This window comes from Pongo pygmaeus, chromosome 10 (assembly GCF_028885625.2).
Source record: "Pongo pygmaeus isolate AG05252 chromosome 10, NHGRI_mPonPyg2-v2.0_pri, whole genome shotgun sequence".
NCBI classification, from domain to species: domain Eukaryota; kingdom Metazoa; phylum Chordata; class Mammalia; order Primates; family Hominidae; genus Pongo; species Pongo pygmaeus.
The window spans coordinates 119,183,614-119,209,411 of record NC_072383.2 but is presented as its reverse complement, the minus strand read 5'-3'; the positions used below and the strand labels follow the sequence as shown (position 1 = coordinate 119,209,411).

Below are 25,798 nucleotides of genomic sequence, written 5' to 3'. Positions count from 1 at the left end.
GTCCTTGATTAAGTTCACAGATTTCACCAAATGGGCACACTAATTTAAAAAATCACTGAATTGTAGTCATAACTTGTACCCAGTTAGTAAGGAGCAGGAGTAGATAACTTTATTTATATGGGGATAGACAGTCGCTCTGATGTTGGTTTGAGAACGTAAACTCCAAGAGCAGGTTCTGGGTTCTCTTTTAATTCAAGGCCAAGCTTGTAAATTAGGCTGCCTTAAAGAAAAAAGCATTGCAGGTAGAGGAAGGGAATGGGAAAAAATAAACACACGGTGGCTTTTGCCTGTGATCCCAGCCCTTTGGGAGGCCAAGGCATGCCAGAGGATCCCTTGAGGCCAGGAGTTCACGACCAGATAGGCAACATAGCAAGACCCCATCTCTACTTAAAAAAAAAAAATTAACTGGACGTGGTGATGCACATATATAGTCCCAGTTACTTAGGAGGCTGAGGTGGGAGGATCACTTGAGCCCAGGAGTTGGAGGCTGCAGTGATCTGTGATCACACCACTGCACTCCAGCCTGGGTGACAGAGCGAGACCCCTGTCTCAGAAAACTCAAAAAATGAGCAGCAGCGTAAATATTATTGGGAAATTCTTAGCCAAAACCAACTTTGGCAGTTTGGTTAGAGGAAAAACTCTCTCTGATTCTATCTTTTTTTTTTTTTTTTTTTTTTTTTTTGAGACTTGCTGTGTCGCCCAGGCTGGAGTGCAGTGGTGCGATCTCGGTTTACTGCAAGCCCCGCCTCCCGGGTTCACGCCATTCTCCTGCCTCAGCCTCCTGAGTAGCTGGGACCACAGGCGCCCGCCACTATGCCTGGCTAATTTTTTGTATTTTTAGTAGAGATGGGATTTCACCGCATTAGCCAGGATGGTCTCGATCTCCTGACCTCGTGATCTGCCCGTCTCAGCCTCTCAAAGTGCTGGGATTACAGGAGTGAGCCACCGCACCCGGCCCACTTTTATCCCTAAATAAGTTTCATTTATCCTTGGTATCTGAGCTTTATCTTGGACTCATCTCAATTTAATAATCATTTTGGGGGTGGAGAGGGCTCCTTTGGCCCAGGCCCAGGGCTAATTTTAGGATAAGTTATCTTTTCAGAAAGAGAAACACTAGGTATGACTAATATCCCTTTGGCATATAATCAATCACTTTGTGGGATGGCAGATAGTTCTAGGTTAGGACTTCCCAAGCTCTAGTCTACTTTCAGCACTCTTCAGACCTTAGTAGGAAGTTAGCCCTTTTCTAGGAAGAAAGTGGGAGCCCAGGAACAAATTCAGGTATGCTCGGTAAAGATAGGGCTGCTCAAATCAATGCAAATGGTAACTAAAAATGACAGCCAAGGTTGTCACATAGTGATCAAGATGCTCTGTCTACCAGTTACGTAGATAGAAAAGTTCACTTTCATGCAGTTGGTATGGTCCTTTGGGGGGAGTTAAAGGCAGATAAATAAAGTCTTCCATACTGAACAGGCCTGTTAAGTGAATTCCTTGGAAGCTGACTTTTGCTTTTCTTTCACCTCAGCATCAGGAATTCATTGCCTTGTTGGGGCCAGATCTTTCTCAATTCTGTCTTCAGAAGAATCTGTTATTAAGAAATGTTTAAGCATCCATTTTTTCAGGTGACTGAAAAAAGCAGGAACATTAGTGTTCACAGGAAGAAAATACTGTCATTATGCTTCCACATGTTCACAGAGTACCCCCTTTCCAGAATGAGCTACTCAGCTGTGTAGGAATGGCTCTTTTTCATCCAGCTTTGGCAAAGAGATATTACCTGTTTGAAAATAACAACAGAGAATGTTATAGCTGAGCCTGCCACCCAGCTGGCTCTACTGAGCTAACTGATCACTACTTTCTCATGGAAAATATGGAAGTAATGTAGCTACTGTCCTGTTTTCCTAACTGGGAGTATCTGAAAGAATCAGTTCTAAGTGTAGCCAAATTCACCTTTTTCAGTAAGGAGTATACAGGTTGATTAGCCACTGATATGCAGATAGGAGTAGAAGGAAAGACTGACCATGAACTCAGGTGGTCCCAAAAAGCAAAGTCTGAAGTAAGGTTCTGTGTGGGAGATAGCATGTCTGATCAAAAGATATGTCTGCTGGAGCCACAACTATCAGGCTCTGAGATGGAGAGTCTCCTTTCTCTCCACAGTTAACAGGTGGTTTAGTGGATTGGAGGCATGATTAAGAGTTTAGCTCACGGCTGGGTGCGGTGGCTCACACCTGTAACCCCAGCACTCTGGGAGGCCGAAGCGGGCGATCACGAGGTTGAGAGAGAGACCATCCTGGCTAACACAGTGAAACCCTGTCTCTATTAAAAATACAAAAAATTAGCCAGGCGTTGTGGTGGGTGCCTGTAGTCCTAGCTACTTGGGAGGCTGAGGCAGAAGAATGGCGTGAACCTGGGAGGCGGAGCTTGCAGTGAGCCGAGATCACGCCAGTGCACTCCAGCTTGGGCAACAGAGCAAGACTCCGTCTCAAAACAAACAAAAAAAAGTTTAGCTCACAAAATTTCTAGCTTTCTTTCCCATCCTTGCATCAACCAGAGCCTGCCTTTAACTGACACCTTGAGCTGACCAGGGCCAATGTCTTCTGTGGAGTCTGCTCAGAATGATTCTCCCTCAGGGGATATCCTGAACTGGAAGTTGGCACTTAGCAGGCTACCTGACTGCTTTTGGCTAGTCCCACTCCCAGATGCCCAGAGGGGTAGTACAACAGCTCCGAGTACTCACCTACCTGCAGAGGAGATAAAAACAGTCAACCTATCCAAGGTTCTGGATTTTACTGTCAGCCCAGAGTAATTTTAAAGGTTCTATTTAAAATATTTACAGTAGGTAGATGATGCAGATCTCTATACCAGCTCTTATAAACTGATGGCTCACAGACTGCACCTGGCTTGCAGATGTGTTTTATTTGGCTTGGATGGTATTTTGTTTTTTAAATTTTGAATTGGTTGCCAGCACTTAAAATTTAATATTGGCAGGGTGCAGTGGCTCACCCCTGTAATCCCAGCACTTTGGGAGGCTGAGGCGGGTAGATCACGAGTTCAAGACTAGCCTGGCCAAGATGGTGAAATCCTGTCTCTACTAAAAATACAAAAAAATTAGCCAGGCATGGTGGCAGGCACCTGTAATCCCAGCTACTCGGCAGGCTGAGGCAGAGAATTGCTTGAACCTGGGAGGCAGAGGTTGCAGTGAGTCAAGATTGCACTCCAGCCTGGGTGACCCAGCGAGACTCCGTCTCAAAAAAAAAAAAAAAAAAAAAAAATTTTAAGAAATATCACACAAAATGCCAGGTATCCAGGTTCTCTGGAGAAATGAGTTTACATTCCTGCCTGGCACCACTGATAGGGTAGCAGCCACGCTCCTCCTGCTTTGAATGGGCACAGACTGAGGGCAGACCCTAATGGCGTTTGAATCATGTCATAGAGAGGCAAAGATGTGACAGAAACATCTGGGCTAAGGCCACACATGATAACTAAGTTGTCACAATAAGATTCGTTTTGGGAGGCCGAGGTGGGTGGATCACCTGAGGTCGGGAGATCGAGACCATCCTGGCTAACACAGTGAAACCCTGTCTCTACTAAAAATACAAAAAATTAGCCAGGCGTAGTGGTGCATGCCAGTAATCCCAGCTACTGGGGAGCCTGAGGCAGGAGAATCGCTTGAACCCGGGAGGTGGAGGTTGCGGTGGGCCGAGATTGCACCATTGCACTCCAGCCTGGGCAACAAGAGCGAAACTCCGTCTCAAAAAAAAAAAAAAAAGGATTCTTTTAGGAAAGGACTGTTTTTTTGTGGTATCCAGCCCAAAGCTACACCTAACAAATATTTATTCATGGTATGAATACTAGAAAGTTGGAGTCGATTACAGGATCTGGCACAGTCTTAACTGTGGCTTTGAGAAACACTGAATGCCACCTCCCCCTTTAGGCAGATCTTGAGCTCCAGATTTCCACCTACTTTAAACCCCCCGCATGCCCCCAATCCTGTTTTGCTTATTCCTGTTACTAACTCCCCCTAGAGGTGAGTATGACCCTGGACCCTACTGCCACCTTAATGCCACCATCCCACCATCTGTATGCACTTTATCCTTTTCAAAGTGCCTTCACATAGCATCTTTGGTCCTCACACTTCCTGCTTCATTCCTAAGGTTACTGTGAGACTATCTGTTAAACCATTCTGGGCAGCACGTACCTGGGGGGGCCACAAAATACTCCTCCACAACGCGATGGGAATTTTGTAGTAATTCATCAGCGCAGTTGCCTTCTACCACATTGTCGGATCTCAGGTATAGACATCTACAAAACCCAGAAGCTCAAGGTTACCCTCTCAGAGAAGGGGGCTTTTAGGGGATGGTGGAGAGGGGCAAGAAGGAGAGAACAAGGAAGCGGTATATTCTTGAGTTAATGGGCACTGTTCAAAGATAGAGAAGCTGGGATCAACAGTATAGACCAAATAACAGCCTACAGTTTATAGATTGACCGAACAACCCTGAGAAGTAAGTGTTAATTACTTCTTTGGATTGATTTAACAAATAGTTTTTGATGATTATATGGGCAACTGTCTTTTGGTGGGGACAGGTAAAAGCAATTACAAAACAATATTTTAAATCTAACAGAAGCTAGTACAGCCTGCCAAAGGGTAGAAAGGGTACCTAGTCCAGCCTGGGTGAGTAGCACATCCTCAGAATAGCTGATGTCACTGTTCAAGGATGGGCAAGAAATAGCTGGATTGGGGGATGAAGGTATGAGAAATGGACTTCCTGGCAGGTATAGCAGCATGAGTCTCAAAGCAATAGAGCCGAGAGCTCAGAGATTCAGAGAAGGACAGGGAGTTTAGCAGGCTGGGGTGTGGTCTACTGGGGTGGAAGATGAAGCTGGAAAGCTAAGCAGAGATGGGGAAGCAAACTTGCCACAAGAGTAACTTAAGGATGTTGGCTGCTAAGTAACAACTGGGATCTCAGCCCAATCTGGTACACCTAAAATGAATGCTTTTTCCACCACAGCCACTTTGGTGGATGTGCCTGCCCTTGAGCAAGATGTGCCACAAATGGCTCAAGAATCTCCCAGTGTTCTGTGGGACCTAGTGACTTTACCAAAGCCTTCAGATGGCAAACCGGTAAAAAACACACAGGAGCTTGAACATACGCATGAGGCTTCACTGTTGTTTCAAGGTGTAAAAGTGTGTAAGCCTGCTTCCAGATACGTGGACTAAAAAAAAAAGCAGTCCGTTAAATCACTGATATGGTATTCGGTAGTAGCCACGCTCCTCCTTTGAGTGGGCACAGACTGAGGGCAGACTCTAATGGCATTTGAGTCATGTTAGAGAGGGACAAAGATGTGACAGGTACGTCTGGGCTAAGGCTGCACATAAGAACTAAGTTGTCAGCTGGGCGCAGTGGCTCACGCCTGTAATCCCAGCACTTTGGGAGGCCGAGGTGGGCGGATCACGAGGTCAGGAAATCGAGACCATCCTGGCTAACACAGTGAAACCCCATCTCTACTAAAAATACAAAAAAATTAGCTGGGCGTGGTGGTGGGCGCCTGTAGTCCCAGCTACTTGGGAGGCTGAGGCAGGAGAATGGCGTGAACCCGGAAGGCGGAGCTTGCAGTGAGCCGAGATCGTGCCACTGCACTCCAGCCTGGGAGACAGAGCAAGACTCCGCCTCAAAAAAAAGAACTAAGTTGTCACAATAAGATTATTTTAGGAAAGGACTAGTTGTTTTTTTATGGCACCCAGCCGAAAGCTAGACACAAGAAATATTTACTCATGGTATGAATATTAGAAAGTTGAAGTCTGTTATAGGACCTGGCACGTTCTTAACTGTGTGGCCTTGAACAAGTATAATCTTTTCAGACATTAAATTTCTTGGGGGGGTGGGGTGGGGGAGAAAGGCCAGGTGCAGTGGCTCCTGCATGTAATCCCAGCACTTCGGGAGGCTAAGGCGGGTGGATCACCTGAATTCAGGAGATCCATGGGCAACATGGGGAACATGGGGAAACCACATCTCTACTAAAAATACAAAAATTAGCCAAGCATGGTGGTACGCACGTGTAATTCCAGCTACTCAGGAGGCTGAGGCAGGAGAATCGCCTGAACCCAGGAGGTGGAGGTTGCAGTGAGCTGAGAAAGCACCACTGCACTCCAGCCTGGGCAACAGAGCAAGAAGAAAAAAAAAAAAAGGCCAGGCACAGTGGCTCAAGCCTGTAATCCCAGCACTTTGGGAGGCCAAAGCGGGTAGATCACCTAAGGTCAGGAGTTCGAGACCATCCAATATGGTGAAATCATGTCTACTAAAAATATAAAAGTTAGCTGGGCATGGTGGTGCATGCCTGTAATCCCAGCTACCTGGGAGGCTGAGACACAAGAATCAGTTGAATGTGGGAAGCAGAGTTTGTAGTGAGCGGAGGATCACACCATTGCACTCCAACCTGGGTGACAGAGTGAGACAGTGTCTCTCACACACACACACACAAGAGTTGTACTAGATTTTTTTTTTTTTTTTGGTAATAACACAAGGACTGTGTATTCATTTAAGAAAACTTGGGAGAACAAAAGTACAATAAAAATCATAATTATACCATTCAAAGGTAACCCTTGGACTTTCTGAAGTTTATAGTTTCTGTTGGACAGTATTAAAAAATGGCTAAGAGGCCGGGCGCGGTGGCTCATGCCTGTAATCCCAGCACTTTGGGAGACTGAAGCGGGCGGATCACGAGGTCAGGAGATCAAGACCATCCTGGCTGACAGGGTGAAACCCCGTCTCCACTAAAAATACAAAAAAAAGTTAGCTGGGCGTGGTGGCGGGGGCCTGTAGCAAGAGGCTGAGGCGGGGAATGGCGTGAACCCTGGAGGTGGAGCTTGCAGTGAGCGGAGATCATGTTACTGCACTCCAGCCTGGGCAACAGAGCGAGACTGTCTCAAAAAGGCTAAGAGCTTAGGCTCTCGAGTCACAGCTGAATTCAGATCCCATTGCTACACATTACTTATCCTCTCTATATTTTAGTTTCCTTGTTTGTTGAATGCTTCATAGGATTTCTGGGAAGATTAAATGAAATATTAAAAAACAAGATCTGATAATGCTGAGCCGGCATTCACGGCAGTAAGAGAGGGCTCTGAGTAGCACCTGCTCCTTTCAGAAAGCCTTAGTGCACCCCAGTACATCTCAGTCCCTACCACTCATTCAAAGTCTGTGCACTCCTGATGAGGCATAACCTGCTTAGCATTTAAAGGTTTGGGAAGACTCTGTACTACCGCCAACAGGTGGTTAAATGCTACTGCTTCCCCAAGAGTAGATCTAATAGCAACTAATTTATTTACTCATCAAGTAATCAAGTTTCGTAATTAAGTTTCCTGCGTAACTGAAATTTCCAGGAAAACAAAATTCACCCCTTTACATACCTTTCTATTTATGTATGTATGTACATACATACATTTCTATTTAGTTATTGGTTATGATGGAGTTGTTCCTAAAATAGACACATTTTCTGGGGTTGGTTTTTTGGTTTTTTTTTTTTTACTTTTTTTTTTTTTTGAGACAGGGTCTTGCTGTGTTGCCTAGGCTGGTCTCAAACTTCTGGGCTCAAGTGATCCTCCCACCTTAGCTTCCCAAGCAGCTGGGATTACAGGTGTGCACCACCATGCCTAGCTTTATTAATTACAGGCTCCTGAACCCATGGTCTCTGTGACAGTGGTACACAGCAAGCATACCTCTCACTTGGTGAGCTGCTTCACTTTGTTGGACCTCAGAATTGTATAAAACACCAAATAGGACCAGATGAGCTTTTCAGATCAATTACAGATTGACTAAACTTCTACCTCACCACCTGTCTTTCCCAATCAGGGTTCTGTAAGATAAGTTAGCCTACATACCCCAAGACACCCATTCTGATGATAAATTAACTTATCTCCTATGTGTTTGAGCTAACATTTGTCATATACTGTCCTTGGGAGAACTGAAAAAAAGTCACTTGAATCTTTCTGTGTTCTGGTTTGGCTGAGGAACCCTGGTTGAGAAAGACTTCAGTTGTAAACTAGAAGTCCCTGCTGGTTCAAACTCAGGAACAATAACTTAAGTAACTGTGGGAAATGCTGCTACGGTGGCATTGGAAAGTGCTGTGGCAACAGGGAGGACAAAGTGGCTCCATTTGTGATTCTGTCAGCCCTTGGACTCACTGATGGGACAGTTCTCCCACTGCTTTTCTTTCTTTGAGCTTCTTTCCTGCTATCTGGCTAGAAGGAATAGCTTCTTGTGGACCCCTCTACTTCCATCTAAAAGCCTTTTCCCTTCCTCCTACTTTATTTCTAGTTTGATGCAGACTGGAATGGGGGCTAATTAACTTGGTTAAAAGTTCTGAGCCAGGCAAGGTGGCTCACATCTATATTCCCAACACTTCAGGAGGCCAAAGGGGGTGAATTGCTTGAGCCCAGGAGTTCAAGACCAGCCTAGGAAACATGGTGAGACCTCATCTCCCCTAAAAAATACAAAAGTTAGCCAGGGGTGGTGGCGTGTGTCTACAGTCTCAGCTACTTCAGAGGCTGAGGTGGGAGGATCACTTGAGTTCAGGAGGTGGAGGCTGCAGTGAGCCAAGATTGCGCCACTGCACTGCAGCCTGGGCAACAGAATGAGAAAAAAAAAGTTCTGGATTCAGGTCAGGCATGATGGCTCACGCCTATAATCCCAACACTTTGGGAGGCCGAGGCAGGAGGATCACGAGCCCAGGAGTTCGAGACCAGCTTGGGCAACACAGCAAGATCCTGTCTCCACCAAAAAAAAAATAATAATAATAAAGAAAAAAATTAGCTGGCCATAGGGGTGCACACCTGTAGTCCCAGCTACTTGAGAGGCCGAGACAGGAGGATGGCTTGAGCCTAAGAGTTTGAAGTTTTTGGTTCATAAGACTATGAGGGACATTTAAGTATTTGGCTGCAGAGTTGCTGTCAACTCATTCTCTGGATTTCAGATGAAAGAGAATAAAGTTCCTAGGAATCGACTTCAGCTGGCATATCTTAGAACAGTATTTAGCAGCAGAAGCTCTGAGTTCCAAATCCTCTGCTTATTACCTGTGAAACTTTGGGCACATTATATAACCTTTCTGAACCTCAGTTTTTTCCATCTATAAAACAGATAACTTGTATTGACCTTCCAGGACTGCATGTGAAAATTGAAATAATTTAGGCCGGGCACAGTGGCTCATGCCTGCAATCCCAGCACTTTGGGAGGCCAAGGCGGGTGGATCACCTGAGGTCAGGAGTTCAAGAGCAGCCTGATCAATATGGTGAAGCCCCGTCTCTACTAAAAATACAAAAATTGGCTGGGCGTGGTGCCGGGCACCTGTAGTCCCAGCTACTTGGGAGGCAGAGACAGGAGAACTGCTTCGACCTGGGAGGCAGAAGTTGCAGTGAGCTGAGATCGTGCTACTGCATCCAGCCTGGATGACAGAGTGAGACTTTGGCTCAAAAAAAAAAAAAAGAATTTATATAATTTATTAGCCGCTGGCACGTAAGCACACTACTGTCTTTAGCTCAAACCAAATGACATGTTATTAGTGTGCAAAGAGGTTTCTATTAGCCAGCCAAGGCATTTTTGTTTGTTTGTTTGTTTTTTTGAGATGGAGTCTTGCTCTGTCGCCCAGACTGGAGTGCAGTGGCATGATCTCGGCTCACTGCAACCTCTGCTCCCCGGGTTCAAGCAGTTCTCCTGTCTCAGCCTCCCAAACAGCTGGGACTACAGGAGTGCGCCACCATGCCCGGCTAATTTTTGTATTTGTAGTAGAGAAGGAGTTTCACCATATTGGTCAGGCTGGTCTCGAACTCCTGACCTCAGGTGATCCACCTGCCTCAGCCTCCCAAAGTGCTGGGATTACAGGCATGAACCACCACGCCCGGCCTTGTTTTATATTTTTTAAGACAGAGTCTCACTCTGTCACCCAGGCTAGAGTGCAGTGGTTCCATCTCGGCTCACTGCAACTTCTGCCGCCCTGGTTCAACCGATTCTCCTGCCTTAGCCTCCCGAGTAGCTGGGATTACAGGCGCCTGCCCCCTTGCCTGGCTAATTTTGTATTTTTAGTACAGATGGGGTTTCACCATCTTGGCCAGGCTGGTCTTCAACTCCTGACCCCATGATCCAACCACCTCAGCCTCCCAAAGTGCTGGAATTACAGGTGTGAGCCACCGCGCCCAGTCTAACTTTTTTTTTTTTTTTTTGAGATGGAGTCTTGCTCTGTCGCCTAGGCTGGAGTGCAGTGCCGTGATCTCGGCTCACTGCACCCTCTGCCTCCTGAGTTCAAGCAATTCTCCTGCCTCAGCCTTCAGAGTAGCTGGGATTACAGGCATGCACCACCATGCCCGGCAAATTTTTGTATTTTTTAAGTAGAGACAGGGTTTTGCCATGTTGGCCAGGCTGGTCTCGAACTCCTGACCTAAAGTGATCTGCCTGCCTCGGCCTCCCAAAATGCTGGGATTACAGGAGTGAGCCATCATGCCCGGCCAAGTCAGGGCTTTTATAGCTAAGATGCCTACTACCTAAAACATTTAAGCAACTTGGGCTCCTGCAAAGAAGGATGGTGAGAATGGCCATTATGCCATCAACTAGGTGGTGACCCAAGAGTACACCATGAATATTCACAAGTGTATCCATGGAGTGGGCTTCCAGAAGTGTGCCCCTCAGGCTCTTAGAGACCGGAAATTTGCAATAAAGGAGATAGAAAACTCCAGATATGTGCATTGATACCAGGCTCAACAAAGCTGTCTGGGCCAAAGTAGTAAGGAATGTCCATACTGTGTCTGTGTGCAGTGGATGGTCCAGAAAACATAATGAGGTTAGAAATTCACCAAACAAGCTCTATACTTTGGTTATATACTTGTTTCCACTTTCACAAATCTACAGTCAGTGTGGATGGGAACTAACTGCTGATCATCAAATACATCAAATAAAGTTATAAAAACTACAAAAAATAAATAAAAGGTTTAATACTTGTCTTCACTTTACATTCTGTGTTCAAAGCACTAAAGTCCTACAAATGTCACGTTAAAATGATTAATGGGAATCGTTAACCCAAACTGGTTTCCAAATTTATGAAAAACAGTACAGATCACTGAATACCAGGTTGAGATGCTAGCTACTGGATCCAAATTCCTCGTCATCTTTTTTCACCTTTTCCCTTATTAATAATGGTTATATTTCTTTATATTTACCCTCTACCATTTACCCTCTAGATAACTTGGGAAATTCTAATGACTCTGTGCTTCTAGTCCCTCCTTTCCTAGAGATATTAATAAAGAACACTGGGACCGGGCACGGTGGGTCACGCCTGTAATCCCAGCACTTTGGGAGGCCAAGGTGGGCAGATCACCTGAGGTCGGGAGTTTGAGACCAGCCTGACCAACATGGAGAAACCCTGTCTCTACTAAAAATACAAAATTAGCCAGGCTTGGTGGCGCATGCCTGTAATCCCAGCTACTTGGGAGGCTGAGGCAGGAGAATCGCTTGAACCTGGGAGGCAGAGGCTGTGGTGAGCTGAGATCGCGCCACTGCACTCCAGCCTGGGCAACAAGAGCAAAACTCTGTCTCAAAAACAAAAAAAAACAAAAAAACATTCATTAAACATTTACTGTGGCCGGGCACGGCAGCTCACGCCTGTATTCCCAGCACTTTGGGAGGCCCAGGCAGGCAGATCACCTGAGGTCAGGAGTTCAAGACGAGCCTTGCCAACATGGTGAAACCCCTCTCTACTAAAAATACAAAAATTAACCAGGCATGGTGGTGCATGCCTGTAATCCCGGGTGCTCAGGAGGCTGAGGCAAGAGAATCTCAAACCCAGGAGGCAGAGGTTGCAGTGAGCCGAGATCACACCACTGCACTCCAGCGTGGGCAACAGAGTGAGACTCCATCTCAAAAACAAAACAAAACAAAACACATTTACTGAATACTCAGTGCCAACCACTGAGAACATGATAAGGAAAAACACAAGCTGTGGAAGGTGGGTGAGCAGGAGAGGGTCAGAGACTCAAGACATCCCTTAAATAGGTGTATAAACGCATGTATAAATCAGCCCTTTGGGATATCACGAGAGCCACAGGTAGAGAACCTAAGTATAGCCAGGTGCTATATATACAGGCTCACGCCTGTAATCCCAGCACTTTGGGAGGCTGAGGCGGGCGGATCACGAGATCAGGAGTTCGAGACCAGCCTGGGTACGGTGAAACCCCGTCTCTACTAAAAATACAAAAAATTAGCCAGGCATGGTAGTGGGCACCTGTAGGACCCAGCTACTCGGGAGGCTGAGGCAGGAGAATGGCATGAACCCAGGAGGTGGAGCTTGCAGTGAGCCGAGATCGCGCCACTGCACTCCAGCCTCAGCGACAGAGCGAGACTCTGTCTCAATTAAAAAAAAAAAAAAAAAAAAAAAGAACCTAAGTATAAAAGAATGAAGACTTGTGGATCACGCCTATAATCCCAGCACTTTGGGAGGCCGAGGCGGGTGGATTGCGAGGTCAAGAGTTCGAGACCAGCCTGGCCAACATGGTGAAACCCCATCTCTACTAAAAATACAAAAATCAGCTGGGCGTGGTGGCAGGCGCCTGTAGTCCTAGTTACTCGGGAGGCTGAGGCAAGAGAATCATTCGAAACTGGAAGGTGGAAGTTGCAGTGAGCTGAGAATGCACCACTGTACTCCAGCCTGGGTGGAAGAGTGAAACTCCGTCTCAAACAAACAAAAAAGGGAATGGACTTTTTTGGCCAGTGCAGTGGCTCATACCTGTAATCCCAGCACTTTGGGAGGCTAAAATGGGCGGATCACTTGAGGCCAGGGGTTCGAGACCAGCCTGGTCAACATGGTGAAACCTGTCTCTACTAAAAATACAAAAATTAGCTGAGTGTGGTGGCGGGTGCCTGTAATCCCAGCTACTCTGGAGGCTGAGGCACAAAAATCACTTGAACCTGGAGGGTGGAGGTTGCAGTGAGCCAAGATCATGCCACTGCACTCCAGCCTGGGTGATGGGGCAGGACTCCACCTCCAAAAAAAAAAAAAAAACTTTCTTGAAGTGGGAGGCTGAGGCAGGAGGATTGCTTGAGACCAGGAGTTTGAGACCAGACGGGGAAACATGGCAAGACCCTGTTTCTACAAAAATTTAAGTATTAGCCAGGTGTGGTGGTGCACACCTATAGTCCCAGCTATTTGGGAGGCTGAGGCAGGAGGATCTCCTGAGTCTAGAAGTTTGCAACCAGCCTGGGCAACATAGTGAGACCCCGTCCCAAAGGAAAAAGAAAATTGCAAAGTAGAGAAGACATTTGAAAGAATCAAACACGGCCAGGCACTGTGGCTCATGCCTGTAATCCCAGTACTTTAGGAGGCTGAGATGGGTGGATCACCTTTGCTCAGGAGTCGAGACAAGCCTGGGGAACATGGCAAAATCCTGTCTCTATCAAAAATACAAAAAATTAGCCAGGCCTGGTGGCACACGCCTGTGGTCCTATGCTTGGGAGGCTGAGGTGGGAGGCTCTCTTGAGCCTGGGAGGCGGAGGTTACAATGAGCTGAGATCATGCCACTGCACTCTAACCTGGGTGATAGAGTGAGACTCCATCTCAAAAACAAAATAAAAATTCGAGGAAGGAATACAACAGTAACCACATAATGAGCTCACATTTTAATAGAGATATAACAAATGAACAAAAATCCATTAAAATGTTAGGGAAAAAACCCAATAGGATGACTTACTAACTAGAAGGGGAGAAGGGATTTGGAGTGGTTAGGAGAGCCCTTTCTGAGAAGATAAGCTGAGACCTGTGCCAAGAGGGAGGCAGCCATGCAAATACTGAGAGGCAGGAAAAAAACGAAGGGCCAGTGCAAAGATCTAGAGAGGAAAAGAACTTGTCTTGCTGGAGAAGAAGTCAAGGTAGCCAAGGAAGGTACCGAGAAGAGTACGTTGGAGTGAGTAGGCAGGGACTCTATGGAGTAGGGCTTTAAAGGTGATGATTAGGCCAGGCGCGGTGGCTCACGCCTGTAATCCCAGCACTTTGGGAGGCCGAGGCGGGTGGATCATGGTCAGGAGTTCAAGACCAACCTGGCCAAGATGGTGAAACCTCGTCTCTACTAAAAATACAAAAAAAATTAGCCGGGCGTGGTGGCAGTCGCCTGTAATCCCAGCTACTTGGGAGGCTGAGGCAGAGAATTGTTTGAACACGGGAGGCAGAGGTTGCAGTGAGCCGAGATCGAGCCACTGCACTCCAGCCTGGGCAACACAGCGAGGCTCCGTCTCAAAAAAAAAAAAAAAAAAAGGCAATGATTAGCAGTTCGGGTTTTGTTTCCACTTACACTAGGAGGACACGAGCGAGAGCATCAGTAATGAACAAGGGGAAGAGTGAAGCCACTGACTCGCGAGGTGACGGTGGGCAAGTTCCTCAATCTCGCTAACACTCTTTAACCCCCTGGAAAACTGTTCGCTAATCGTCACATTAAACGGCTGCGAACGGGCCACGGTCAAGGCTTCGGGGCTGCAGCCGCGAGTTTACCTGTCCTCCAGGACCGACTCCATGGGCTCCACCCCGTCGGTGTCCACGGCGCGTAGCCGGTCGGCGAAGGCGATAGCTTTCTCCAGTCGCGCCACTGCCTCGCGGCTGCCGAAGTCCACAAGCGCTAGACGCTCCAGGTGCTCGATCACCTCGGCTGTGATCCGGCCACTGCCCTGGAGGAGGGATGAGGCGGGGAGTGTGGGTCACCGGCGCTCCGAAGTGCCTCTCGGCTTGCTCCGCCACCCGCCTAGGTGGCCCTGGCCTTTACCTGAGGATCGGCCTTGGAGGTGAAGCCCTGGCGCACGCCCAGAGGGGCCCGAAGACCGAGCCACACCAACCGCGACCACATTTCTTCCTTCCTTGGCCCCCAAAGTGCGCCCGCGCGTAACGCCGAGCGACGCGCCTAAGAGTGATGACATCAGAGTGCGCCGTCGTCGCCGCCGCCACCACTGTCGCCATGAACAGTGTGGGGGAGGCATGCACGGACATGAAGCGCGAGTACGACCAGTGCTTCAATCGCTGGTTCGCCGAGAAGTTTCTCAAGGGGGACAGCTCCGGGGACCCGTGCACCGACCTCTTCAAGCGCTACCAGCAGTGTGTTCAGGTGAGTCCTCCCGCCTCTGTTCCCAGGCCCCGCATTCTCCGCGCTGTGTCCCACCACACTCATCGTATTTTACGGGGATTGGCACTGGACTGGAAGGGTGGAGAAAAGTCGCAGTGAGGCCAGTGGCAGGAGCTCGCTCCCCTACCATCACCACCGAGGCCACTTGGGTGTCTCTCCGAATGACAAATATTGGGGCAGTGCTTTTCAAGAAGCACAGTCACATCCTTTGGTTCATTTGGTGTTCATCCTAAACTGGCAAGGTGGGCATAGTTACTCATATTTTATACATAAAAAACTAACACCCAGAAATAGGAAGTGATTAATCCAAGTTCACTAGCATCAGGTTGCCTTGATTCTTTCGCAGGTGGTGCACTTTTCCACTATTACTGCTGGGGTCTGGGCGGGGTTATACTTCAGACTTCAGACTGGAGAGTCACATTTTTTTGTTGTTATAAACCCTTCGTTAGCCTGTTTATCTCTCTTGACCAGTCCCCCCAGCTGCAGCCAGGAAATGTTTATTCTGGCCCAATGGATGTGGAACTGCTTTGAATTGTAAGAACAGCACTGGGCAAAGCACTTCCAATAAGTTAACCCAACACATCCTCACGGCAGTTCCCCGAGGTAGTTGCTGTCTTCATCCCATTTACAGTTGGTCACATAGCCAGTAAGTCCTGGAACCCAGATTTGAACCTAAGTCTTTCACTAACACAAAGTGATGATTATTTTTCAAATTTCACTTAATTTTAACGGTTCCCTCACAACTCCTTTTCCAGTTTCCCTCAGGTCTTACGCTTGATTTATTCATTATGGTACTTCTGGTTTTTATTTATTTTTGAGGCAGAATCTTACTCTGTCTCCCAGCCTGGAGTGCAATGGCACGATCTCAGCTCACTGCAACCTCTGCCTCCCAGGTTCAAGCTATTCTCATGCCTCAGCCACCAGAGTAGCTGGGATTACCGGCATGCGCCACCATGCTCAGCTAATTTTTGTATTTTTAGTATAAACAGGGTCTCGCCATGTTGGCCAGGTTGGTCTCTAACTTCTGGCCTCAAGTGATCCACCTGCCTTGGTCTCCCAAAATGCTGCAATTATAGGCGTGAGCCACCACACCCGACCGGTACTTGTTTTTTAAAAAGTATGTGGTTTGAATCATGGTTATAAGTCTTTATAATCAGCTTGATTTTAGTTTTGTACTGTCATATTTTATTTACAAAGCTTGCAACTTAAGCTTCATGTAGGTCTTTATAATGTGTTTTCTCCTCCTACCAGAAAGCAATAAAGGAGAAAGAGATTCCTATTGAAGGACTGGAGTTCATGGGCCATGGCAAAGAAAAGCCTGAAAATTCTTCTTGACCTTGACAGTCACCTTGAAGGATTTCGCAAGTCCAGAAATTGAGGACTCTGGATTTTTGTCAACTAACTCTGTGAACATAGCCATCAGATTTGATGAGGAACTTAGGAGAGAGGAGTTTTATTTCCTCCTTCGATGCTTTCCTCTCCGTTGTAAAAGATGAACTCTTTGAGATGATTTCTCACCTGTTGTGGCATCTTACAGGAACTCAGTGTGCTAAAATGGAACAATTTTTTGAGATTATGGTTGCAATACTTGGCGTGGAATCAGCTTTACATAAATATACCTTGTATGCAAACGATGAGAAACTAGTCAGGACGAGCAGAGCTGCCTGACCTCTTGATTTCTGCTGTGAAAGACATTATATACACTGTACTGGGGTCATTGTTCATGAAAGCAATTGGTTAGGACCTCTTTTTTTCCTCTCAGGGAACTAATGCTCTGAAAAGGGATCTGGGCACAACAGTTTCAGTGAGTGCTTTTGAGCACACTTTTATTTTTATGTAGTAACTAATGGTTAAGATTGCTGGTGGCCTAGATTAGCAAAGAGGAAGACAGCTTTTAACACAGTTCCCTGCCTTCACAAGAGGTGTCAGATTAAGATGTGAAAGCTGCAAGAATGTTGCAGTGAATACCATTTCAGAGCTCTCAGTGTGTAGTTCAGGAATTAAGATACTTGGAATAGCTGTGGAGGAAGAACCTAAATTGCAAAGATCTGCTATTGCCAGCTCTCAACCCAAGTCAGTGAATTGTCAACCTGCATATCCTAAAAATGTCAAAATGCTGCATCTGGTTAAATGTGGGGGTTGGGGGGGAAGCTGAAGGTGCTCGCTTCATTTGCCTTGTTTACTCATCCTGCCCTGTAATGTCTGTAATCCTGAACATGGAATAAATTGTAACATTTAGTTTCTATCATTATTTGCCTCTGGAACTCAGTGCATTTTATGGAACTATTACCCTGTTATCCTACAAACCTCATATATACAGTGGGGAGAGTTTTGTGTTTTGTAACTTAAAAGTGAAGAAAAAGTGACTTGTCTAAGCTAGATGGTACAGTATGGCAATCAGAAACCTCACATTTTTTTTTTTGAGATAGTCTGGCTCTGTCACCCAGGCTGGGGTGCAGTAGCGCAATCTCAGCTTACTGCAAACTCCACCTCCTGGGTTCCAATGATTCTCCTGCCTCAGTCTCCCCAGTAGCTGGGATTACAGGCATGCACTACAATGCCCAGCTAATTTTTGTATTTTTAGTAGAGATGGGGTTTCACCATGTTGGCTGGTCTTGAACTCTTGACCTCAGGTGATCTGCCAGTCTCGACCTCCCAAAGTGCTGAGATTACAGGCGTGAGCCACTGAACCCAGCCAAAACCTCACTGATTTCTAAAATTTCCACAATAGGCTATACAAATACACTATGGTACCAAAAAAGGATCAGGAGAGCACTTACATACCTCAGAATGTCACGTAATCCCCACAATTAATTGAGTAATTTGGTTTTATTATATGCCCAAAGAAGTATGAAACTTGAATTACAGGCCAGGTATGGTGGCTCATACTTTGGGAAACTGAGATGGGCGGATCACTTGAGCTCAGGAATTCGAGACCAGCCGGGGCAACATGGCGAAACCCCGTCTCTACAAAAAAATTAGCTGGGTATGGTGGTGTGTGCCTGTAGTCCCAGCTACTCTAAAGGCTGAGGTGGGAGAATCACCCGAGCCTGGGAGGTGGAGACTGCAGTGAGCTGCGATTGCACCACTGCACTCCAGGCTGGGTGACAGAGCAAGACCCTGTCTGAAAAATAAACCAAGAAACTTGATTTATAGAAGGCCCTAATTCTATTGTCTTTTCTCCACTTTACCAATTGCTACATCATATTTAATGTGACTTGTACTTAATGTCATTTCAAAACATTTTTCATTTATATTTTATGACTGGCTAGGGTCCATTATCCAAGGATTATAAAAGATGTTTGGAACCCAGCCAAGGGAAGCCAGGCAGCAAGCTGAAGTATAATGCATCTGTCCTAAACTCAGACTGGCCACAACCAAAACAGCTCTATAGGGACTCAGAAGTGCAGGCCATTATATCACAAAATGGCAAAGATAAAATGAGATTCTCTACTCCGTACTGTATATGCCTTACTTTTGCATTACCAGTTTAATGTAATATAATATGAAATACCTTGTTGCCTCTTGAACCTTACCACAAAAGTGTTCCTTTGAGCCTTAAGAATAAACCAGCTGGCTGGGCGCGGTGGCTCACGCCAGTAATCCCAGCACTTTGGGAGACTGAGGTGGGCAGATCACCTGAGGCTGGGAGTTTGAGACTAGCCTGACCAACATGGAGAAACCCCATCTTTACTTAAAATACAAAAAAATAGCCAGGTGTGGTGGCACATGCCTGTAATCCCAGCTACTCAGGAGGGTGAGGCAGGAGAATTGCTTGAACCTGGGAGGTGGAGGTTGTCGTGAGCCAAGATCAGGCCATTGCACTCCAGCCTGGGCAACAAAAGCGAAACTCTGTCTCAAAAAATAAAATAAAATAAACCAGCTCTGGCCAGGCACAGTGGCTCAGACCTGTAATCCTAGCACTTTGGGAGGCTGAGGTGGGCAGATCACCTGTGGTTAGGAGTTCAAGACCAGCCTGGCCAACATGTGAAACCTTGTCTCTACTAAAAACACAAAAAAATTAGCCAGGCGTGGTGGTGCGTGCCTGTAGTCCCAGCTATTCGGGAGGCTGAGGCAGGAGAATCGCTTCAACCTGGGAGAAGGTTGCAGTGAACTGAGATCATGCCACTGCACTATAGCCTGGGCAACAGAGTGAGACTCCGTCTCAAAAAAAATAAAAAAGGTTTTTTTTTTTTTTTTGAGACGGAGTCTCACTCTGTCTCCAGGCTGGAGTGCAGTGGAGCGATCTGAGCTCACTGCAACCTCCGCTTCCTGGGACGACAGGTGCGTGCCACCACGCCCAGCTAATTTCTGTATTTTCAGTAGAGACGAGGTTTCACCATGTTGTCCAGGATGGTCTTGATCTCTTGACCTCACGATCTGCCCGCCTTGGCCTCCCAAAGTGCTGGAATTACAGGTGTGAGTCACCGCACCCGGCCAAAATAAAGGTTTTAAATTTTGATTGCAATTAATTGCCCTCTCAGAGTGGTTTTGTAACTACTACTACTACTACCATTTACTATCCATTAAAACAGGATAGTTTTAATTCCAGAGAAAAGCCAGTAAGCAGAAATGAGTCACACTCCCTTTGTTTCTCTTAAGATTTCTGACCCTAACAGCCCTGAAGGAGATTACCTCAAAGTAAGAACTTGACACATTCGAGGCCAGGCGCGGTGGCTCACGCCTGTAATCCCAGCACTTTGGGAGGCCGAGGCGGGTGGATCACGAGGTCAGGAGATCGAGACCATCCTGGCTAACACAGTGAAACCCTGTCTCTACTGAAAATACAAAAAATTAGCCAGGCGTGGTGGCGGGTGCCTGTAGTCCCAGCTACTCGAGAGGCTGAGGCAGGAGAATGGCGTGAATCTGGGAGGCAGAGCTTGCAGTGAGTGGAGATCGCACCACTGCACTCCAGCCTGGGCGACAGAGAGAGACTCCGTCTCAAAAAAAAAACAAAAAAACAAAAAAAAAAAACTTGACACGTTCAAGAAAATTATGACTACAGGGAAGATTCTGCAGTAAATGCTAGTGGAATGGGACAGGAAAAAGATGAGACCCAGATCAAGCACTTCCTCTTGAGAAATACAGATACCTCTTTCAGGTGTAAATTGCAGCTGTTCTACTAGCCATTCAATGTCTTTGATATCTCAGGCCCGTCAAGGACCAATGTTTTGTTTTTTGAGACAGAGTCTCACTCTGTTGCCCAGGCTGGAGTGCAGTGGCACGATCTGGGCTCACTGCAACCTCCACCTCCCGGGTTCAAGCGTCCACACCCAGCTATAGGAGTGCGCCACCATACCCAACTAATTTTTGTATTTTTAGTAGAGACAGGATTTCATCATGTTGGCCCAGCTGGTCTCGAACTCCTGACCTCAGGTGATCCACCAGCCTAAGCCTCCCAAAGTGCTGGGATTACAGGCATGAGCCACCGCACCTGACCAAGGACTAATCTTGATGCTTAATTAGCACCACTCCACTTGGTCCCTTTACCCACATCAGGCACAATAAACCAAGAGGGGCTGTTATAAACACTTATTCAGCAGGCTGAATTGGACCTGTAACACTAAACAGCAGCCTACACCTTCACTGTGAAAACAGAAATAACTAATGCCAATTTCTTTTCAACTTGGACACTCACTTGAAGCTCAAATGCTAATTTCTGAGAAAAAACACAACCAAAGAAAGTAACTCTCAGCTCATGACCAATCTAAGTTTAAGTTATTTATTTAAGCCATCTCCCGCCACAAGCAAAGGGATGGGAGACCAGTATACCAGTCATCATTTGATACAAGTAAAGAATGTGAGCTTAAGGTCCCATATACTTTTTCTGGTCCATGTGCAGAGTAATGGTCCAAACCAGCGCTGTAGTCCCTGGTGCCCGGGTAGTGGTCCAGATTCTCTTTATTCATCTTCGTAGCCAGTTGGAAGTGGATTCACACGAGGGTTATGGAATAGAGTATGGTTACCATCTCCCCAGGGAAACGGCTGTGGAGTGAAGATGTCAGTTAGATAATTCCAGAAAATAATTCAGAAAGAACACTGTCATGAACTGCTTATAACAGGGTGACAGATCATATATAAAAACAAAATAGAAATTAGTCCTTTATCTACTGGTGTAGTTCAACCTTCCCATTATTTAAGGAGATCTTATAACTACCAGGGGAGCCCTTAAAGTTATCCTGGCTACAGGACAGTTTTAATTCCAGAAACAAATATGGATGGCAGAAAATGCAAGCTCAAGGTAGTTACTCATAATCCTCTCCCTAGTAACTAGTATATCCACTGCTGTGTTTATGAAAGTGTAATCCTCAAATCACCTGTATCAAAATGGTGGCAGTGAGTATTAGGGGAGGGAGATGCTTAATTAAATGCAGATTTCTGGCACCATCCCAGACTTCAAACAATATCTGGGCTGGGAAACTGCAGCCCACCCTCAATTATCTTGCCTATTACCTTTTAAAAGCATTACTTTAGGGCAACGGTCTCCAACCCAGGGTGATTTTGCCCCTCCAGGGGACACTGGGTAGTATCGGGAGACATTGTGATGGGGGCGGGGGAGGGGGAAGCGGGAGCGGGGTTGCGCAGGTACTACTGCCACCTAGTGGGTACAGGCCAAGGATATGGCTAAACATTTCACAATGCACAGGATAGCCCCCCAACAAGAATTACCCAGCCCCAAATATCAACAGTGCTGAGGTTGAGAAACCTCTACTGTTTGGCTTCTAATTCCACTGTACAAGGGTGGGAGTGCCGCTGAAAGACTCAAAAAATTCAAGAGTCTAGGTTAAGTTTCTACAAGGCCAGTCCTATATGGGCTAGGTTATGTAATAATAATAATAATAATAAAAAGGCCAGTCCTATATGGGCTAAGTTATGTAATAATAATAATAATAATAATAATTTTTTTCTCGACCTTTTGGCTAAGACCAAGTATATTATTACTATTTTTTTTTTTTTTTGAGACGGAGTTTCACTCCTGTTGCCCAGGCTGCAGTGCAATGGCTGGATCTTGGCTCACTGCAACCTCCTCCTCCTGGATTCTCCCAACGCAGCCTCCCGAGTAGCTGGGATTACAGGCGCCCGCCACCACGCCCGGCTATTTTTTGTACTTTTAGTAGAGACAGTGTTTCGCCATGTTGACCAGGCTGGTCTTGAACTCCTGACCTCAGGTGATCCACTCGCCTTGGCCTCCCAAAGTGCTGGGATTACAGGCGTGAGCCACTGCTCATGGCCAGTATCGAAGAATCAGAATAAGCCCTGGTTAAAGATACAGCAAACAGAGGCCACATCATTGTAATATATTTACATCAACAGCCAATGATAAAACAGTCGAGAAAATAAGGTATTGGTGGGGAATAGAGAAAGCTGTCAGTCTCTTCATTATGCAACTAGTAGCTGCCAGATGCCCATGTTTTGTTGTTGTTGTTTTGTTTTGAGACCAGAGTCTCGCTCTGTTGCCCAGGCTGGAGTGCAGTGGCACGATCTCAGCTCACTGCAAACTCCGCCTCCTAGGTTCAAGGGATTCTCCTGCTTCAGCCTCCCATGTAGCTGGGTTCGCTTATGCGAACCACCTTCAGACTTTGCCACTCTAATTGGATTTCCCAAACCTCCAGGCTTTACACAATGGACACCTGTTTCAGAACTGTCTCAGAAATTAAAAAAAAAAAAAAAAAAAAAAAAAAAAACCTGTCTCAGAAGGCAGGAGGTAGGATGAATCGGAGAAAAGGTAAACTAAAGGGCACTTATTGTATGACCTTGAAGAAGAAAATTGAAACGTAATCCCAAGTGTCAGTTGTCCTTCCACAAAATGGAAGAAAATACATTTTCTGTTTGTGAGGATAAACAAGCTGTACACGCCTGGCACCCATGCCTTCAGAGAATGAAGAACTTGCACTAAGGCACACATAACGAAAAGAGAACGGACGCTTGAAGAGATGTGCAAGGGCGTACCTTGGTCCTGATGCGGAGATGGGGGTAGGCGATGAACTCGGGTCTCTCGTGCTCTCCGTGGCGCGACTTCAAGTACACATTCAGCATGCTGACTGCCACCCCGGGGAGCGCGACTAAGAACGTGAGGGTCTTCCACATGCGAACTGCGGAGAAGCCACAAACGTTCAGCGCCGGTATGGGGCGGGCCCGGGTCTCACTTTCCCTCCCGCAAGGCCTCGGGCCAAGGTCACAGTCCCTCCCTGTCTCGCCCGAGTGGGGCTGAGGCCCGACCCGTCGACCCCGGCCCCAGTACCAGAGCCCTCTTCGCCATGGGCGCCACTCGACATAGGCCGCCCCAGCTGTGGGCGGGACCGACCCAGCAGCCGAGAAACCGAGGACACACCAACTGCCGCCATTTTTGATTTGGACTGCCGCAGCGCCGGAAGCGGAAGTGGAAAATTGGCTCTGGGGGCGGTACTACAACCTCCAAAGGAAGTTACTATTGGGTACCGCCCTCCCACTGGCATTAACCTGAGCACTATCATCCGGGACGACAGAGTCCTTGTCAAAATCCTCGGCATCTCGGGCAAGAGAGAGCATGCGCTCTGCACCTCCCTTCAGGCTTTACCGTTTCTTTCGTGCGCATGCGTATGCCCTCCGGTCTCCCTACCGTCCCCACCTGGGCGAGGCGGAAGCTCAAGAGAGGTTTGTGCAGGGTTCCCTGGTACCTGGAATCGTTCCCTTCATTGGAGTCCATGGACGGGCATCTGGAGGTTCTGATCCCAGACCGCCCTATCTAAAATTCCGTTCCCCTTCCTCGCCATCCTCTGACTGCGTTTTCTCATGGCACATAACACTGCACCTTCGTCGTTATATTATTATTTTGTCTGTCTCCCCCACTAGAATATAAAGTCTGTGATACCAAGAGTTTGGCACTGCAGCATTCTCAGAATAATCTGGGAATGGTGTAATTTGGAATCATACCTGGCACATACCAGATACTTGATATAAATTTGCTGAATGAATGGATGAATGAATGAATAGCAACAGAAAGTATAAAGAGCACTGAAATTGGTGCCAGCAGATCTGGATCCTAATCCTGACTCAACAATCTCATCTTTTTTTTTTTTTTTTTTTAGACGGAGTTTCACTCTTGTTGCTTAGGCTGGAGTGCAGTGGCGCAATCTCGGCTCACTGCAACCTCTGCATCCCAGGTTCAAGCAGTTCTCCTGCCTCAGCCTCCTGAGTAGCTGGGATTACAGGCGTGCATCACCACGCCCAGCCAATTTTTTTTGTATTTTTAGTAGAGACGGTGTTTCACCATGTTAGCCAGGCTGGTCTCAAACTCTTGACCTCAGGTGATCTGTCTGCTTCGGCCTCCCAAAATAGTGGGATGACAGGCATAAGCCACCGTGCCCGGCCAACATTCTCATCTTTTTACCTCTGGTCACACTGGCTTTCTCTTCCTTGAAATTGTGGAAACAAAAATTGACATCTGGCCGGGAGTGGTGGTTCACGCCTGTAATCCCAGCACTTTGGGATGCCGAGACTGGTGGATCACTTGACGTCAGAAGTTCAAGACCAGCCTGGCCAACATGGTGAAACCCCAACTCTACTAAAAATACAAAAATGCCCTGGGCATGGTGGTGCACACCTGTAATCCCAGCTACCCAGGTGGCTGAGGCACAAGAATCGCTTGAACCCGGGAGGGCAAGTTGCAGTGAGCTGAGATCATGCCACTGCACTCCAGCCTGGGAGACAAAAAAAAAAAAAAATTGACATCTGTTAAATTTTGTCTACAAAATTCTTTCCTCCTTACCCCCTTCTTTCTTCCTTCGACTTGTCTAAAAGCAGCTTTAAAAATAAAACTTAAAAAAAAAATATGACATAAAATGACAGTAAACTTTTTTTTTTTTTTTTTGAAACAGAATCTTGCGCTGTTGCCAGGCTGGAGTGCAGTGGCGCGATCTCAGCTCACTGCAACCTCCGCCTCCCGGGTTCAAGTGATTCCCCTGCCTCAGCCTCCTGAGTAGCTGGGATTACAGGCACACACGACCATGCCTGGCTAATTTTTTTTTTTTTGTACTTTGGTAGAGACTTTCACCATATTGGCCAGGATGGTCTCCATCTCCTGACCTTGTGATCTGTCTTCCTCGGCCTCCCAAAGTGCTGGGATTACAGGCATGAGCCACCATGCCGGCCTCTTTTTTTTTTTTCAATAGGCTCCTTTGAGAATGTAAATGAGGACCAATATGGTGGCTCATGGCTGTAATCCCAACACTTTGAGAGGCCGAGGCGGACAGATTGCTTGAGCTTGAGAGTTTGAGACCAGCCTGGGCAACAAAGCTTTTTCCTTTATTAGAAAAAAAAAGAATCTAATGAACGCTTTGAACACTTTCCTCTAAAAACACACCTATGTGTAAACACACAGTATAGCAGACATTGTTGGGAGAATAGGTGATCATAAAATATATTTGGAAACCCCCTAAGCATCTTTGTGTCTCAGATCAAGAGCTCCTGGGGGCTGCATGTAGTGGCTCATGCCTGTAATCCCAGCACTTTGGGAGTCCGAGGTGGGTGGATCACCTGAGGTCAGGAGTTCAAGACCAGCCTGACCAACATAGTGAAACCCCATCTCTACTAAAAATACAAAATTAGCCAGGCATGGTGGTACATGCCTGTAATCCCAGCTACTTGGGAGGCTGATGCAGGAGAATCGCTTGAACCCAGGAG

At 46.8% G+C, this 25,798-nt stretch overlaps 3 protein-coding genes across 3 annotated transcripts; 1 reads left to right on the top strand and 2 right to left on the bottom strand.

Annotated features, from left to right (window-relative positions):
* Positions 1–87: 87 nt before the first annotated feature.
* On the bottom strand, positions 88–14,904 carry GATC (glutamyl-tRNA amidotransferase subunit C). Its single transcript, XM_054444626.2, has 4 exons — positions 14,783–14,904; positions 14,515–14,687; positions 4,196–4,299; positions 88–1,774 (listed from the first exon to the last, which is right to left on the bottom strand). The coding sequence occupies exons 1-4, from the start codon at positions 14,861–14,863 to the stop codon at positions 1,722–1,724; spliced, it is 411 nt and encodes a 136-aa protein (XP_054300601.1). The 5' UTR covers positions 14,864–14,904; the 3' UTR covers positions 88–1,721.
* TRIAP1 (TP53 regulated inhibitor of apoptosis 1) lies at positions 14,877–17,385 on the top strand. The gene is made up of 2 exons (XM_054444627.2): positions 14,877–15,118; positions 16,388–17,385. The coding sequence occupies exons 1-2, from the start codon at positions 14,927–14,929 to the stop codon at positions 16,469–16,471; spliced, it is 276 nt and encodes a 91-aa protein (XP_054300602.1). The 5' UTR covers positions 14,877–14,926; the 3' UTR covers positions 16,472–17,385.
* A 3,459-nt stretch (positions 17,386–20,844) lies between these two features.
* LOC129010587 (cytochrome c oxidase subunit 6A1, mitochondrial) lies at positions 20,845–23,530 on the bottom strand. The gene is made up of 3 exons (XM_054445037.2): positions 23,379–23,530; positions 23,087–23,229; positions 20,845–21,121 (listed from the first exon to the last, which is right to left on the bottom strand). Exons 1-3 carry the CDS (start codon positions 23,479–23,481, stop codon positions 21,038–21,040), a joined length of 330 nt encoding a protein of 109 aa, XP_054301012.1. The 5' UTR covers positions 23,482–23,530; the 3' UTR covers positions 20,845–21,037.
* Positions 23,531–25,798: the final 2,268 nt, after the last annotated feature.